The following is a 15217-nucleotide window of genomic DNA, read 5'->3' on the forward strand; positions in this document are numbered from 1 at the left end:
TAAAGACATATGCATCACTGCAGCACTATTCACAATAGCAAAGACATGGAATCAACCTAAATGCTTCTCAGTTGTACACTGGATAAGAAAAATATGGTATGGTTGGGCATGGTGGCTCACACCTTTAATCTCAGCACTTTGGGAGGTGAGGTAGGTAAATTTCCAGAGCTCAAAAGGTTGCTACCAGCCATGGCAACATAGTAAAATCCCATTTCTACAAATAATAATCATCATCATCATATTAATAATAATAAGCCAGGCCTGCTGATGTGTGCCTGTAGTTTTAGCCACTTGGAGGGATGAAGTGAAAGAAGATTGTTTCAGCCTGGGAAATTGAGGCTGCAATGAGCTGAGATCATGCCACTGCATTCCAGTCTGGGCAACAAAGTGAGACCCTGTCTTCATAAATAAAATAAAATAAAAATAAAAGGCTTAATAAAAAGAAAAATTATATACAAATATTATAGAACACTATGTAGTTATTAAAACACACACACACACACACACACACACACCACCACGTACTTTGAAGCAACATGGATGAAGCTGAAAATCATTCTTAGAAAACTAATGCAGTAGCAGGAAACCAAATGCATGTTATTTCTAAGTAAAATCTGAATAAGAACACAGGAACACAGACCAGAGCAACAGACACTGAGGCCTAGTTGAGATTGGAAAATGGGAGGACAAAGAGCATCAGAAAAAGCACCTGTTTGGTGCTTAGCACCTCAGTGACAAAATAATCCAAACACCAAACCACGTGACACAATTTTAGCTGCATAGAAAACCTACCTTTGTGCCCCTGAGCCAAAAATACAAGGTAAAGAAAAAAAAATCTGTGAGTGGGAAACAGTGCAATGTAGGTGAAAGATCTGGTTTGTGCTACAGATAGCGGCTGAAGGGGAGGTGTCCTCTGATGTATCTTTGTGTTTATGCAGGCAGATGAGATCAGGAAGATGTGGTCCAGAACCCTGAGTTGGTGAAGAAAACAGTCTGTTGTTGCAGATTCAGTGTCTGGGGGTGGGGATGTGCCCGGAGACTTGTAGACACTTTTGTAGGTTTTTGCCAATAAACACTAGAATCAAAATGCTGTTGTGAAATTTCTCTGGGTGGTGTTTAGTCCTGGAAGAGGCATGGCCGTGCTCCTATTTAGTGGGTAAGCCTGTGAGTGAGTGGGAATGCTGTGGTGACAGCTGTGGGAAAAGAGGGTCTGCTATCAGAGTTCCTCTTCTCTAAGTTTTTATCCTCTCACCCTGGGAGGAGACCTGGAATCACAGTACAATGGGCAGTGTGACAGCCTGTGTACAGGAGAGAAGAGCCTTGCATTCCCAGACAACCAGAGTTTGATTCCAGGCCAGGTTTCTGGGATACCTTTTTTCTTGTACCAAATCTGTAGTTTGCTGAACACCAAGCCATTCTGCAACACCAACTCACTGACTAAAATTTGAATTTGGATTCTGATGCCATCCAGAGTCAGCACAGACTCTGATTCAGGGCTCATTCTCACAACATTGTCCTAATGGCAGATCCCAGTAACAAACCCCATAGGCATATCCATGCTTCTGAGCTACTGTTTAAAAATTGTGGACTCCCGTACTCTCTCTCAAGTTTCATAATTTGATAGAGCTACTCACACAACTCAGCAAAACACTGTACCTACATTTACCAGCTTATTATGAAAAATACAACTCAGAAGAAGTCAAACGTAGAAAACGTGACCAGGTATGGAGCCTCACGCCTGTAATCCCAGCACTTCAGGTGGCAAAGGTTGGTGAATCACCTGAGATTGGGAGTTTGAGACTAGCCTGACCAAAATGAAGAAACCCTGTCTCTACTAAAAATACAAAAAATTAGCCAGGCGTGGTGGCGCATGCCTGTATTCCCAGCTACTCGGGAAGCTGAAGCAGAAGATTCACTTGAATCTGTGAGGCAGAGGTTGTGGTGAGCCAAGAACATGCCATGACTCCAGCGTGGGCAACAAAAGTGAAACTCTTTCTCAAGGAAAAGAAGAGGGGAAGGGGAAGGGAAGGAGATGGGAAGGGGAAAAGAAGGGGAGGGGGAAAGGAGAGAGAGGAGAGGAGAGGAGAGGAGGGGAGAGGAGGAGAGAAATAGGACTAAGAATAAATGGAGAAAGAGGAATCACATAGATAATTCTGATAAACAGCTGTGATTAATAAAATTCTCGGGGGTCCAAAGTGGCTCCCGCCGGAGGTCATGGCATTCGCGAAGGCGAGGTCATCAGTTCAAGGCTAACCTGAGCAACCTCATAAGCTCAAACTGATTGGCAAAAAAATAAAATAAAATTCTCTATCCTTTTGTGTTCTCCAGAAACAGTTTGTGGAAAGAAACATGCTTTCCTCTATGACTTAATTGGTGCTCTTTTTCTTATCTATCACATAGCCAGACACAGACTGTGCACATTTTCCTTTGGTTCTCATTTTAAAAAATCAGCTGAATTTTTCTTCAGTGGTCAAAAGAAAATACTTTCTAATCAAACTTCAGTTTTATTGATTTCCAGCCCACAGGCTCCTTAACATTCAGCCACACTCCATTTGAGTCAAAATACAACACGTTATGTCCTTCCTAAAAACATGCTGACTTCAGGGTAAAACATTAATGTAGAATCTGATCTTTTCACCTCTCATTTGCTATTTACCTTCTACCTTCTTTTTAATCGTATTTGTTCCCTCCGATAAAGAAAAGCCCTTGTCTGCCCAAACTTTACAATGTTTTCAGATCTTATATCAGGTATTCTCTTCTGTTGCAATACTCCTTTGGAATTTATTTGTTTTTATATTAAATGAAGTCTTACTCTATCACCCAGGTTAGAATGCAATGGAGTGTTCTTGGCTCACTGCAACCTCTGCCTTCAAGATCCAAGCAATTCTCCTTCCTCAGCCTCCTGAATAGCTGGGACTACACACCCCCTCTACCACCACACCCAGCTAATTTTTTTATTTTTAGTTGAGCTGAAGTTTCACCATGTTGGCCAGGCTAGCCTTGAACTCCTGACCTTGTGATCCACATGCCTCAGTCTCCTAAAGTACTGTGATGACAAGTGAGAGCCACCCCTCCCAGCTGGAATTTAAACATTTTTTAATTAATTAATTTTTATTTAGAGATGGGATTTTATAGTGTTGGTCAGAATGGTCTTGATCTTCTGACCTTATAATTCACCAACTGCTTCCCTAAGTGCTGAGATTATAGGCATGAGCCACTGTGCCCAATCTGGGATTTAATTTTTTTACATAAATTTAGCTGTTTTATTTTAAGCACTCTAGAAACTGCTTCAAAACAATAACAACTTCATCTTCACTAAAATCCTACCAGTTCTTTTTTTTCTTAATCTTAACTGCATAAGCCTGTGGGTCCTCAGCTTTCCAGAGCTCTGTAGCTTCTCTCACTATAGAAGAGCCTTCCATGACTGGGGTGAGTAGGGTGGGACACATGCCAGGGAGGCTCTTCAGAAAACAATTGGGCTGTTAATAATCTTCTTTTGGAGGTTCAATATTGGCCTTAGCTTGCAGACACTAGGCTCAAGCTTTGATTTCCATGTCACAGTTATGTAACTTGGTTTTTGAAACTACCTGTGTGAAAAATTCAGCAACATTACTCAAACAAAATGTTCATCTAAAAAGGTAAAATTATAGGGTGCTTACATTTTACACCTCAATGAGAAAAACAAAAGTATCTATTCCTTTCAGACAGTATTTGTCTTATTATAAATTTTTTCATTAAAAAATCATGTGGTAAACAATTAGTCGTATGGAAACACTTCTAGGAGGTACCAAGTTTTATCTCATAAAACTTATCATGAAACTCAGAAGTCAAGATAAAAGGATACAGAACAGAGATATTTACTTGTCACAAATTAACTGCAAATGAAGTAAGTTATATTTTTATGACTCAACAAAATTCACCAGTTGTCTACCACATTTTCTTGTAAAAACGTTTTTTATTTTTCTTTTTTTTGGAGAGTTTTGCTTTCATCCAAGCTGGAGTGAAGTCGCAAAACCTCAGGCTCAATGCAACCTCAGCCCCCTGGGTTCAAGCAATTCTCAAGCCTCAGCCTTTCCAATGGGTTGGATTCTAGACTCCTACAACCACATCTGGTTAAACTTTGCATTTTTAGTAGAGATGGAATTTTACCACATTGGCCAGGCTGGTCTCAAACTCCCAGCCTCAGATGATCCACTGGCCTTGGCCTCTCATAGTGCTAAAATTACTGTGTGCCATAGCTAACCCAGAGTTAGATCCTAAGCAATGCCATCTTAAACCCTGTTCCCTGCAAGCACCAAGAAAAATGGTTTTTCCAAAAAATACGTTGGAACTGCTGCCCCATTTCCTTTGTGATAACTGCTTGCTGCCCCATTTTCCTTGTGATAACTGCTGACCTTGGCTTCAGTAAATGAAAACAGCTAGCTTGCTCTAAAAATCCTGATTAAAAAGAGAAGAAAAAAATTTCTATTGAAATGTTTGACTTGCAGCTCTCCACTAGGGACTACTTAGAATTTCCCCAAATTCCAGGAAGCCCACTGTGTAAAGCTGAGGAGGGAGACCCTCCCCCTTGGTCATCCACTGTGCATATCAATAAAAGAGAGCAGGCCAGCTGGTACCTCCTGAATCTCCTTCCTGAAAACAACAGGCTAGGCCTTAGGGAAACTTTCTCCAGAAGGCACTATTTTTACTTAAAACAAGATCAAACCAGAAACCTTTTCACATGTGAGTCCTAAAACTGTAAACCGGAACCCTTTCATATGTGATTCCTGAAACTGTAAACAGACCTTTTCACATGTGAGTCCTAAAACTATGAACCTAAGATTCTTCCACGTGTAACATCTAAAGTATAAGCCTATATAAAGGCTGAACCTCCTCCCTTTATTAGACGGGCTTTGCTGTTAGGCACCTATGCCACCTTGCTCCCAGCTGAAATGAATTTCTACCTCCTGTATTTGGTGTCTGAGAGACGTTTTCCCGTGGTCACTCCTGCTACAAAGCTGCTTGCCTTTGCTTATCACAGACTGCCAGAAACAGCTTCCGTAAAGTTGCCTGCCCTGCATCCCCTCATTCTCTTTGTCCTAAAACCAAGATGTGGTTTTTCAGCTTAAAAACCCTGCTCCCCCTGAGTTCAAGGCCATGGGTTGGAGAGACGTGAGTCCTCCATGGCCCACCGGCAATAAAGACCCTGCAATTTGGCATACTTTTGTCTTGGTGTTAACTTTCTGTGCTCGCTCCCGTACAACAACTGGCTTGAGCTACAGTGCCTGGCCGGCAGTGTATTCATTTTCTACAGCCAAAATGCAGGAGAGATTTCCCTATTGTTTCCTTGGTAGCATTTTAAAAAGGAAGCCTTGAAATTCTGCTTGAAATCATCCAGTCGTAAAAAACATTTCTGCAATAACTCCCATCAATTTTTAATAGGAGAAAAGAAACTTGAGAACCCCATAAACCAAACCAAAGGGCTTCTCATTTATGACCCCCACCCCGAGTCAGGATTCTCCCTTGATGACCCTCCTGTGGTCCCTTGGAGGGAAAATATGGAAGAGACAGGGCGCTGCCGGTGCAGAGCCGCCCAGAGAGGGCTCCAGGTACAGTCACGGTTCAGCCGCCATTTTATTGATAAAGAGGACTGAGGCCGAACTTGGGGCACAAATTTTGGAGCTGACTGCAAGGAGGCCATGGCCATTTTCCACCCGTTCCAACAAACTCCTTCCCCGAGGTCGGACCCGGCACTCACACCATTTCTAGGCTTCCAGGGGGTCCTGGCATCTCAGCTGTGGATCTCCAGTACTAGCACATCACAAGGCCACAGAGGCTGGACCTATAGCAGCAGAGGACACAGGACTGCAAAGACGAGACCTAAAACTCCAGCTGCAGAAAGACACAAAGCCGCCGCCACATCGCAGAAGCCGCCCTTTCCGCCCCAACTGCGTGCCTGATTGGACGCTTCTCAGGGCAGCGTCGCTTATTGGATAAGGTTTAAGACCTGAGTGACAGAAGACATGACCAAATGCTGGCTGACCGAAGAAAGAGTGACAGCTGAAGGTGCAGCCTTTTCAGGCAGGACTTCCTCCCTGAGCTGAGCCATGCCCACCCCAGATAGTGTTTGCCTTTAGCCTTGTTCATAAGGTCGCGTGTATTTGTAAATTATATACTATATGGCTGCTCACACATTAAAAGAATAAAATAAAAATTATTTTTTAAATTGTAGTTTTTATAACCTTCCTGGCTTCTCGTCCTTTTGTTGTAACCGAGCGAGTACCGAATCACCACTGAGACCAAAGTAAGCCAATTTAGAGGGTCGTTTTTCGCCCGTGACCACGGAGGACTAGTGTTTCTCCAACACGTGGCCCCGAGCTCAGGGGAAGCAAGGGTTTTAAGCAGAAAACCCACATCCTGGTGGGGCACAGGGTTCTTTTTTTGGCAATCAGCGTTATGCAGAGCAAGGTAGCTATTTTCACAGAAGCCAAGGTCAGCAGTTACTGTGTGACATGGTAAAAGCCCCATAAAACTACATACCTCAACCATACCTGGCTTTCTGTTGAAAATGCTCTCTGTAACCCTGATGTGAAAGGCAAGCAGTTCAAACCCACTCCATCTTGGCCCCTGTGACTTGTAATAAGTAACTAAGGTCTGTAATTTCCACTCTACCCAGGCAATGTGTAAACTAATGCTTATCTTGACTTCTGTGAACCACTTAAGTAGCAATCGGAATGTCTGAAGTCCCTCACCCTCACCCCCGCTCAGGAGGTGGTTTACTGGCATAAAAGGTCTTAACAGCCTCCTTTCCAGGCCATGGATTAGAGAGACAAGAGTCCTCCGTGGCCGCCAGCAATAAAGACCCTGCAATTTGGTATACTTTTGTCTTGGTGTTGACTTACTTTCTATGCTCGCTCTGGTATAACAGTTGCAAGGAAAACGGGGCAGCAAGCAGTTATCACAAAGGAAATGGGGCAGCAGTTACAACTTATTTTTGGAAAAACCGTTTTTCTTGGTGCTTGCAGGATGCAGGGTTTAAGATGGTGTTGCTTAGTTTCTACCTCTGGGTCAGCTATGGCACAATAAGACCATTAGTTCAGAAAACAAGATCTTCTGGTTCTGGACTTTGTAGCTGTCTTGGGTAGGGGACTTCTGGAAGCTCTGTGCTTTAATTGAGCCTAAGGAGAGGGGCCACCTGGAAGGGACTCTGAAGCCAAGGGTAAAGTCCTAAATTCCTGCCTCCCCAGCTCACTTTCCAAGAGGAGATAATGGGCAGCAAAATTTCTTTCTTTCTTTCTTTCTTTCTAATTTCTTCGTGTGGTGACTCAGATACAAGCAGCAAAGTTTCTTAACAAACTCAGAAAAACTAATATTCAGACCAGGCAAGCTAATAAATGCTTACCAGGATTATCCGGCCTAATCATCAAAACAGCCCTGCCATAGTCGTCCTCTGGGACAGATGAGGAAACTGAGGTTGGAGGAGGACACAAGCACTGTGAGCCTGGATGGGGCACTGGCAGCCTGGAGCCTCAGAGGTCCAGGCATTCACCACCCTCCAACACCCTCCCCTCCCTCCCATCCCAAGAGGCTTCATTACCATACATTCCCAGCTCATTCACTTGCCAATAGCGCAGGACCTGTGGTCACCAGCCCTCCCTCAAACTCAAACCGTCTTCTACCCCCAGCTCTTCAGGCCTCCCTCTGTGTGGCTACCAGGCAAGGGATGGTGCTGTCTGTGCTTCCCTTCTGCAAGCTTTGAGTGGCCTGTTCCCTGAGGGGAATACCCTCCTCATCTCCAGAAACCATGATAACCAGCAGCTCCACACCTGCACCCTCTGCCTGGAGCTGGGTGCACACACTAGGGGTAGATGAATCCCATTGAGGAGGAAGACCCAGGCATTTGGAATTTCCTCCCCCTATGTCATCCACTATGCATCTCAATAAAAGAGAGAGCAGGCCAGCTGGTGCCTCCCGAATCTTCTTTCTAAAAACAACAGGCTAGGCCTTGGGGAAACTCTCCAGAAGGCACTATTTTTACTTAAGATCAAACCAGAAACCTTTCCACATGTGAGTCCTAAAACTGTAAACCGGAACCCTTTCATCTGTGATTCCTGAAACTGTAAACGAAAACCTTTTCACACGTGAGTTCGAAAACTATAAACCTAAGATTCTTCCATGTGTAACATCTAAAGTATAAGCCTATATAAAGGCTAAACCTCTCTTCGTTAAATGAGCTTGGCTGTTAGGCACCTGTGACACCTTGCTCCCAGCTGAAATGAATTCTTTCCTCTTGTATTCAGTGTCCTAGAGATCCTTTCCCATGGCAGCTCCTGCTACACTTTAGACCAGCGAGCTTGACAGCAGGGTGGGGCAGCAGGGGCTCCTGAGAGTGTCACCGCGTTAGACTGGCCATGGCCTGGCAGAGGCTGGGCTCAGCTGACATCCTCACATCCGCCCTCCAGACTCCAGCCTCTAACTTTGGCGAATCTGGCCAGAATATGGGGTCTGGGGCAGGGACTGTGGACGCCCCCCCAGGTCCCGACTCCCTGTAGGCCCTTGCATTTAAGTGGGGACCCTGCGGCTCCATGTGCCACACACCAGTGCACCCGCCGTTGCCTGAATTTTGGGGAGGGGAGGCAGCAGAGCCAGCGGGCTGGCGCGGTGGGGAAGATCACCCGCCAGCGCCTTTTTCCATCCAGGCGCCCTTTCCAGTCCCCGCGTTGCCTTCAGGGCCACCCCTCCTCCTCCCGCTGCTCACTCCCACTCGCTGCTCTCCCGAATGCCTCGGGGCCCCGTGGCCACGGCTAGGAGGCAGGGCGGCTTACGACGACCACTGGCAGGGTCAACAGGGGAAAATTTCCCAGAGTGGGAAGCTGGCCCCAGCCTGCCCCACAGCAGACATGGCTCCGAATCCAAGCCCCCGACATCTGCTCCATCAGCACCCCTGGTGGCTCCCTGCTTGCCTGCTCCACTCCCGCGCGGTCCCTCTGACTGGGGGGCCTGGCAGGGTGGGCCCGACCCAAGGCCACCGTGCGTGTCTGAGCCCAAACCCGAACCCCGACAGCAGGGACCCGGCCCTCCAGGTCCTGGGACGCTCAGTCCTGGCAGGTGGCATGGGGCCGGGGTGTGTATCTGTGAGAAACAACTGGTCAAAAGTGGCTTTTTGATTTCCCAAAGGTGAGGGCTCGGTCATAATTATGTATTTTTTCTTATTTTTTTCTTATTTCTTTTTTTCTTATTTAGTTAAAACGAATAGAATCTAATTAGATTCACCCATAATTCTGTCTGTAAATTTGAGCACATTTTTATTAATTTTTCTCAGTTTAAGGAGCACTTTTGTTTGTTTCTATGTTAAGAATTTTAGGCTTGGCGCCGTGGCTCAAGCTTGTAATTCCAGTAATTTGGGAGGCTGAGGTGGGTGGATCTTGAGGTCAGGAGATCTAGACCATCCTGGCTAACACGTTTGAACCTCGTCTCTAGTAAAAATACCAAAAATTAACGAAGTATGGTGGCACGCACCTGTAATCCTAGCTTCTTGGAGGGCTGAGGCAGGAGAACCGCTTGCACCTGGGAGGTGGAGGTTGCAGTGAGCCGCGATTCTGCCACTGCAATCCAGCCTGGACAACAGAGCAAGACTCTGTCTCAAAAAACAAAACAAACAAACAAAAAAATTAAAGTCTACCTGAAATTAGTAATGTGAATCCAAAAGTTTTCTTTACTGTCTGTTTGTTTCTAAATAGTCTTTCACTGAATATGCAATTTACAGGGATACTCACTTCTGCCTCAGTCTGGCTTAGTGAAACAATAGGGCAATGGAAACAATCAGATATGCATTTGTCTGAGGTGAGAAAAGGGATAAGTGTTGAGTTGTTTTGTACACAATGAATATTTGTGTGTGTAGGCAAAATGTGAGGGTTGTATGTACCTTTTTTTATTTTTGTAGCTATCTCATTTGGAAATAGAACGGGAGTCAAGTTCCCAGGCTGGCTTTTTCTTTCTGCTCCGTGATTTGCCTGTCCAGAGATTTTTTTTCTTTTCTTTTAATAATCTTTCATCTACTGCCATACTACCCTTAACGCGCCCGATCTAGTCTGATCTTGGAAGCTAAGCAGGGTCAGGCCTGGTTAGTACTTGGATGGAAGACTGTGTGGGAATACCGGTGGCTGTAGGCTTTTAAAAAAATCAATTAAAGCCTTTTAGAAAAAAAAAAATTGTTAGTTTCCGATTTTGTCTAATTTCTTATGGCCAGAACAGTTTATTCTTATAAGGGTAGTTCCCACATTATTAGGAAAGATTTATTTATTTATTTATTTATTAATTTATTTATTTCCTCTTTTATAAATTATTCATTCTCAGGTATATTTATTTATTTTTTTGAGACAAAGTTTCATCTTGTTGTCCCAGCTGGAATGCAGTTGGTGATCACAAAGTCAGGAGTTAAAAACTAGCCTGGCCAACATGGTGAAATCCCATTTCTACTAAAAATACATAAAATTCGCTAGGCATGGTGGCAGGCACCTGTAGGCTGAGGCAGGAGAATCCTTTGAACCTGAAAGGCAGACATTGCAGGGAGCTGAGACTGCACCACTGCACTCCAGCCTGGGAGACAGAGTGGGACTCCATCTCAAAAAACAGAAGGAAAAAAAAAAAAAAAAAAAAGAAAAGAAAAAAGAAAAGGAAAGAATGTATGCTACAGAACTTCTCAAAACATTGGAATCTGGTCAATTCTTTGGGTTTTAGAACATCCTGAGGGACACAAACTAAAAGATTAAGCATTATTGACTAAACTTTGAAGGACCAATGTTTGAATGCTGGCAGACAGTGTCAGCTACTGGACTCATAAGCTAGGAGCCTCCAAGTGCTCTTTTTTTTTTTTTTTTTTTTTTTTAGGCAGTGTCTCCATCTGTCACCAAGGGTAGAATGCAATGGTGCAATCGTGGCTCACTGCACCACCATGCCCAACTAATTTTTTGTATTTGTAGTAGAGATGGGATTTCACCATGTTGGCAAAGCTGGTCTCACACTCCCGACATAAAGTGATTTGCCCACCTAAGTTTCACAAAGTGCTGGTATGGCGGGAGTTAGCCACTGCACCAGGCCAGAAGTCTAATATTTTCTTTTTTTTTTTGAAATGAAGCCTTACTCTGATGCCCAGACTACAGTGCAGTGACACCATCTTGGTTCACTGCAACGTCCACATCCTTGGTTCAAGCATTTTTTCTTCCTCAGCTTTTCAAGTAGCTGAAATTATAGGCACTGCCACCATACCTGGCTTGTTGGCCAGGCCGGATTTCAAGTCTTCTGATGACTCCAGGAGGTACATCTCACCTGACAAGCTGGCTGACCTGCACACATCTTTCATCAATGACTACCCAGTGGTGTCTATTTAAAATCCCTTTGACCAGAATGACTGGGGAGCTTGGCAGAAGTTCACAGCCATTGCAGGAATCCAGGTGGTGGGGGATAATCTTACAGTAACCAACCCGAAGAGGATTGCCAAGGCCACAGAGAAGAAGTCATGCAACTGCCTCCTGCTCAGAGTGAACTAGATTGGCTCTGTGACCGAGTCCTTGCAGAGGTGCAAGCTGGCACAGGCCAATGGTTGGGGCGTCATGGTGTTGCATCATTCTGGGGAGACTGAACATACCTTCATTGCCTGCCTGGGGGTGGTGATGTGCACTGGGAAGACCAAGATGTGTGCCCCTGGCCAATAAGAGCGCTTGGCCAAGTAGAACCAGCTCCTCAGAATTGAAGAGGAGCTGGGCAGCAACGCTAAATTTGCTGGCAGAAACTTCAGAAACCCCTGGCTAAGCAGGCCAGCGCTTCAGTCACCTGTTGGCTAATTAGACTCCTCTCCTCCTCTCAGCTTCGGCAGCTCCAGGCCTATCAACACTTGCAGGGGCCCCTGCTAGTTAGCTTCCCTCACCCACTGCCGTGGAGTTCACACTGCTTCTTAGAACTGCTACAGAAGCCAAGCTCCCTGGAGCCCTCTTGGCAGCTCTAGCTTTACAGTCATGTAATTGGACCAAATGATTGCTTTTCTCGCCTCACTTTCCACCAGGTGTCTGGAGCAATCTGAGGCTCCAGTGTCATCTCCGGGTTGGCCACAGGCAAGATCCCCAGTGCTTTTCTGCTCAAAATAAAAAGCCACAGTGACCAATGAGAGGAAAAAAGTGACCAAAAAGGCAATTTTAAAAAACAAGGTTTACAGTGGCAGTGGTTCACGCCTATAATCCCAGCACTTTGAGAGGGCGAGGTGAGCAGATCACGGGGTCAGAGATAGAGACCATCACGGCCAACAGCGGAAAACAACGTTTCTACTAAAAATACAAGAATTAGCTGGGTGTTCTGGCACGTGCCTGTAATCCCAACTAATCAAGAGGCTGAGACACGAGAATCACTTGAACCCAGGAGATGGAGGTTGCAGTAAGCTGAGATCACGCCACTTCACTCCAGCCTGGAGACAGAGTGAGGCTCCCTCTCAAAAACAAACAAAACAAAAATAATTGGAGATCATCATTCTAAATTGACCTTGTACACTAGTTCCTCACAGACCAAACCAAACCAAAATGAGTTAGTTGTGATAACTGTCACATAATCAAACTGAAAATATAAAAAAATTGGAAGATCCAGGAGGAAGAGATCGTTGCTCACGCCTGTAATCCCAGCTCTTTGGGAGGCCTAGGCATGCGGATCACGAGGTCAGGAGTTTGTGACTAGTCTGGCCAACATAGTCAAACTCCGTCTCTACTAAAAATCCAGAAAGAAGAAAAAAAGAAAACTCGATGTGGTAATGTGCACCTGTAATCCCAGCTACTCGAAGGCTGATGCAGGAGAATTGCGTGAACACAGTGGGTGGAGGTTGCAGTCAGACGAGATCATGCCACTGAACTTCAGTCCGGGAAACAGTGTGACTCCCTCTTTAAAAAAAAAAAAAGAGTGGAGGGTGGCGGCGGTGAATTAAAAAAAAAAAGAAAGAAAGAAAATAGGTAGATTCTAAAACAGGCCAGGTTTACATTTTACGTCTGGAAATCACAGATTTTAACACTAGGAAGCTCCTTTGAACTCTTTATTTTTTATTATTTTATTTTGTTTTATTTTTGAGACAGAGTGTCGCTCTGTTGCCTAAGCTGGAGTGCAATGGCAGGGTCTCGGCTCACTGCAATCTCTCGCTCCTGGGTTCAAGCGATTCTCCTGATTTAGCCTTTTGAGTCCCTGGGATTACAGGCGTCATTCACCATGCCCAGCTAACTTTTGCAGTTTTAGTAGAGATGGAGTTTTACCTTGTTAACCAGGCTGGTCTCAAACTCCTGAACTCATGATTTCCCTGCCTCGACCTTTCAAAGTGCTGGGATTACAGGTGTGAACCACTGTGCCTGGTCCTAACCCTTTAAAAAACAAATAATAGGCTGAGCAGGGTGACTTGTGCCTGGAATCCCAACTTTTTGGGAGGCCGAGGCATGAGGATCACCTGAGGTCAGGAGTTTGAGACCAGTCTGGCCAACATGGTCAAACTCCGTCTCTACTAAAAATTCAAAAATTACTTGGGCTTGGTGGTGCTGGACTAAAACCACAGCTACTCGGGAGTCTGAGGCAGGAGAATCTCTTGACCCCGAAAGTCGGTGGGTGCAGTGAGTCGAGAAAATGCCATTGCACTCTAGCCTCGGTGACAGAGTGAAACTTCATCTAAAAAATAAAAATAATACAGTAACCTGAAGCCCATGTTTCCGCTAAAAAATATACCTTCACATTTCTGCTAGTTTACAATGGGATTTGGGACTAAATAAGTACTTTATTGTTCTATTTTTTTTTGTTTGTTTGTTTTTTTGAGATGGTCTTGCTCTGTTGCCGAGGCTGGAATGCAATGGTGAGATGTCAGCTCGTTATAACCTCCGCCTCCTGGGGTCAACAATTCTCCGGCCTCAGCCTTCCAAGTAGCTGGGATTACAGGTACTCACCATTCTGCCCAGCTAATTTTTGTAGAGATGGAGTTTCACCACGTTGGCCAGGCTTCCACGTTGGTCTTAAACTCCTGATATCAGGTGATCTGCCCGCCTTGGACTCCCAAAGTGCTGGGAATCACAGGCATGAGCCCCAAGCCCAGAAAATAAATGCATTTTTTATTGCGATGGGGTGATATCAATATCTAAAGTTTTGGTGTATCTCTCAAAATTGAGATGATGACCAAAAGAGAGAAATAGTTAAATTAATTATATTCTAATGCTGCCCGCTTTCATGTTTAATTTTTTTCAATAATTTTTTTTTACATACTAAACTGAAATCTAATTTGATACGTAAATAGACTGTACCCATTCTTGTACCTCCTGCAATGTTTTGGCATGTATAAAAATGTCAACTGCTCAAATCATTTTCAAATAAGGCTCATTCTAAGCTGTAATTAATCTGGCTGTTTCTGTACCTTCTTCCATTTTCTGGATGTCACTTTGCTTTTTCCACCATGTGGCTAAGCTGGAGTATCTCTGAGCCTACTCTGGATCCATGGACTATCCGATTTGCACATCATTTTTTGCTCAATCTAACCCTATTGCATTTAATTTATCTAGTGGTTTTCTTTTCTTTTTACAAGTTTTCAAGTTATTTCATGGATAAATAATAATGTTCTTGGGTTTTGACTTTCTAAGCTCATCCCTTAACTATTCATGCAAATTATTCTTTGTTCAAAACGCTTCTGCAATTTTTCTTTGAGACAGCATCTCACTCTTTTATCCTGGCTGGAGGGTGGTGGTGTAGCCAATTATTGCTCATTGCAGCCTTAATGATCTTGGCTCACACAATCCTCCTGCTTCAGCCACCTGAGTAGCTGGGCCTACAGGCATGCAACATCATGCCTGCCTGATGTAAAAACATATTTTCATAGACACAGGATCTTACTCTGTTGCCCAGTTTGCACCTGAACTCCTGAATTCAAGTGATTCTTTCAACTCAGCCTCCCAAAGTGCTAGGATTACAGGTGTGAGGCACTGTGTGCTTCTACGGTTTCTTGACAGGATTATTCCCAATAATAAACCATACTATATGGGCAGAAATAAAGAAAAAATCCAGCTTCTATTGTAAAAGTATCATTCTCCAGTATTTCATGGGTCTACAGAAGCCAATAGTTCGATCTTGAGAGGAGCTCAGATGAACAAATTCAATTTATCCTGAATTTCAGCCTAGCCATCTAGTAGCTGTGAGTCTTTGGACAAGTTTCTTGATGTAAAAAGAGTTGTATAAACCA

At 44.3% G+C, this 15217-nt stretch overlaps 1 protein-coding gene and 2 pseudogenes across 5 annotated transcripts in view; 2 read left to right on the forward strand and 1 right to left on the reverse strand.

Annotated features, from left to right (window-relative positions):
* LOC100390149 (uncharacterized) overlaps positions 1-5920 on the reverse strand; it is a 46659-nt gene extending 40739 nt beyond the window's left edge. For 2 of the 5 annotated variants that reach the window (XM_035286965.3, XM_078359896.1), the window contains exon 1: positions 5740-5920. In XM_035286965.3, coding sequence (XP_035142856.1) covers positions 5740-5769 — 30 coding nt within the window. In that variant the 5' untranslated portion in view covers positions 5770-5920. Of the gene's footprint in view, positions 1-792; positions 905-5737 lie in introns of those variants that run through there. The other 3 variants (XM_078359897.1, XM_078359898.1, XM_054249805.2) reach the window with 2 other exon arrangements.
* Positions 5921-10032: 4112 nt separating this feature from the next.
* LOC118150407 (5S ribosomal RNA) lies at positions 10033-10151 on the forward strand (annotated as a pseudogene).
* Positions 10152-11126: 975 nt separating this feature from the next.
* Positions 11127-11822, forward strand: LOC118150285 (alpha-enolase pseudogene; annotated as a pseudogene).
* Positions 11823-15217: the final 3395 nt, after the last annotated feature.

This window comes from Callithrix jacchus, chromosome 22, assembly GCF_049354715.1.
Source record: "Callithrix jacchus isolate 240 chromosome 22, calJac240_pri, whole genome shotgun sequence".
NCBI classification, from domain to species: Eukaryota; Metazoa; Chordata; class Mammalia; order Primates; family Cebidae; genus Callithrix; species Callithrix jacchus.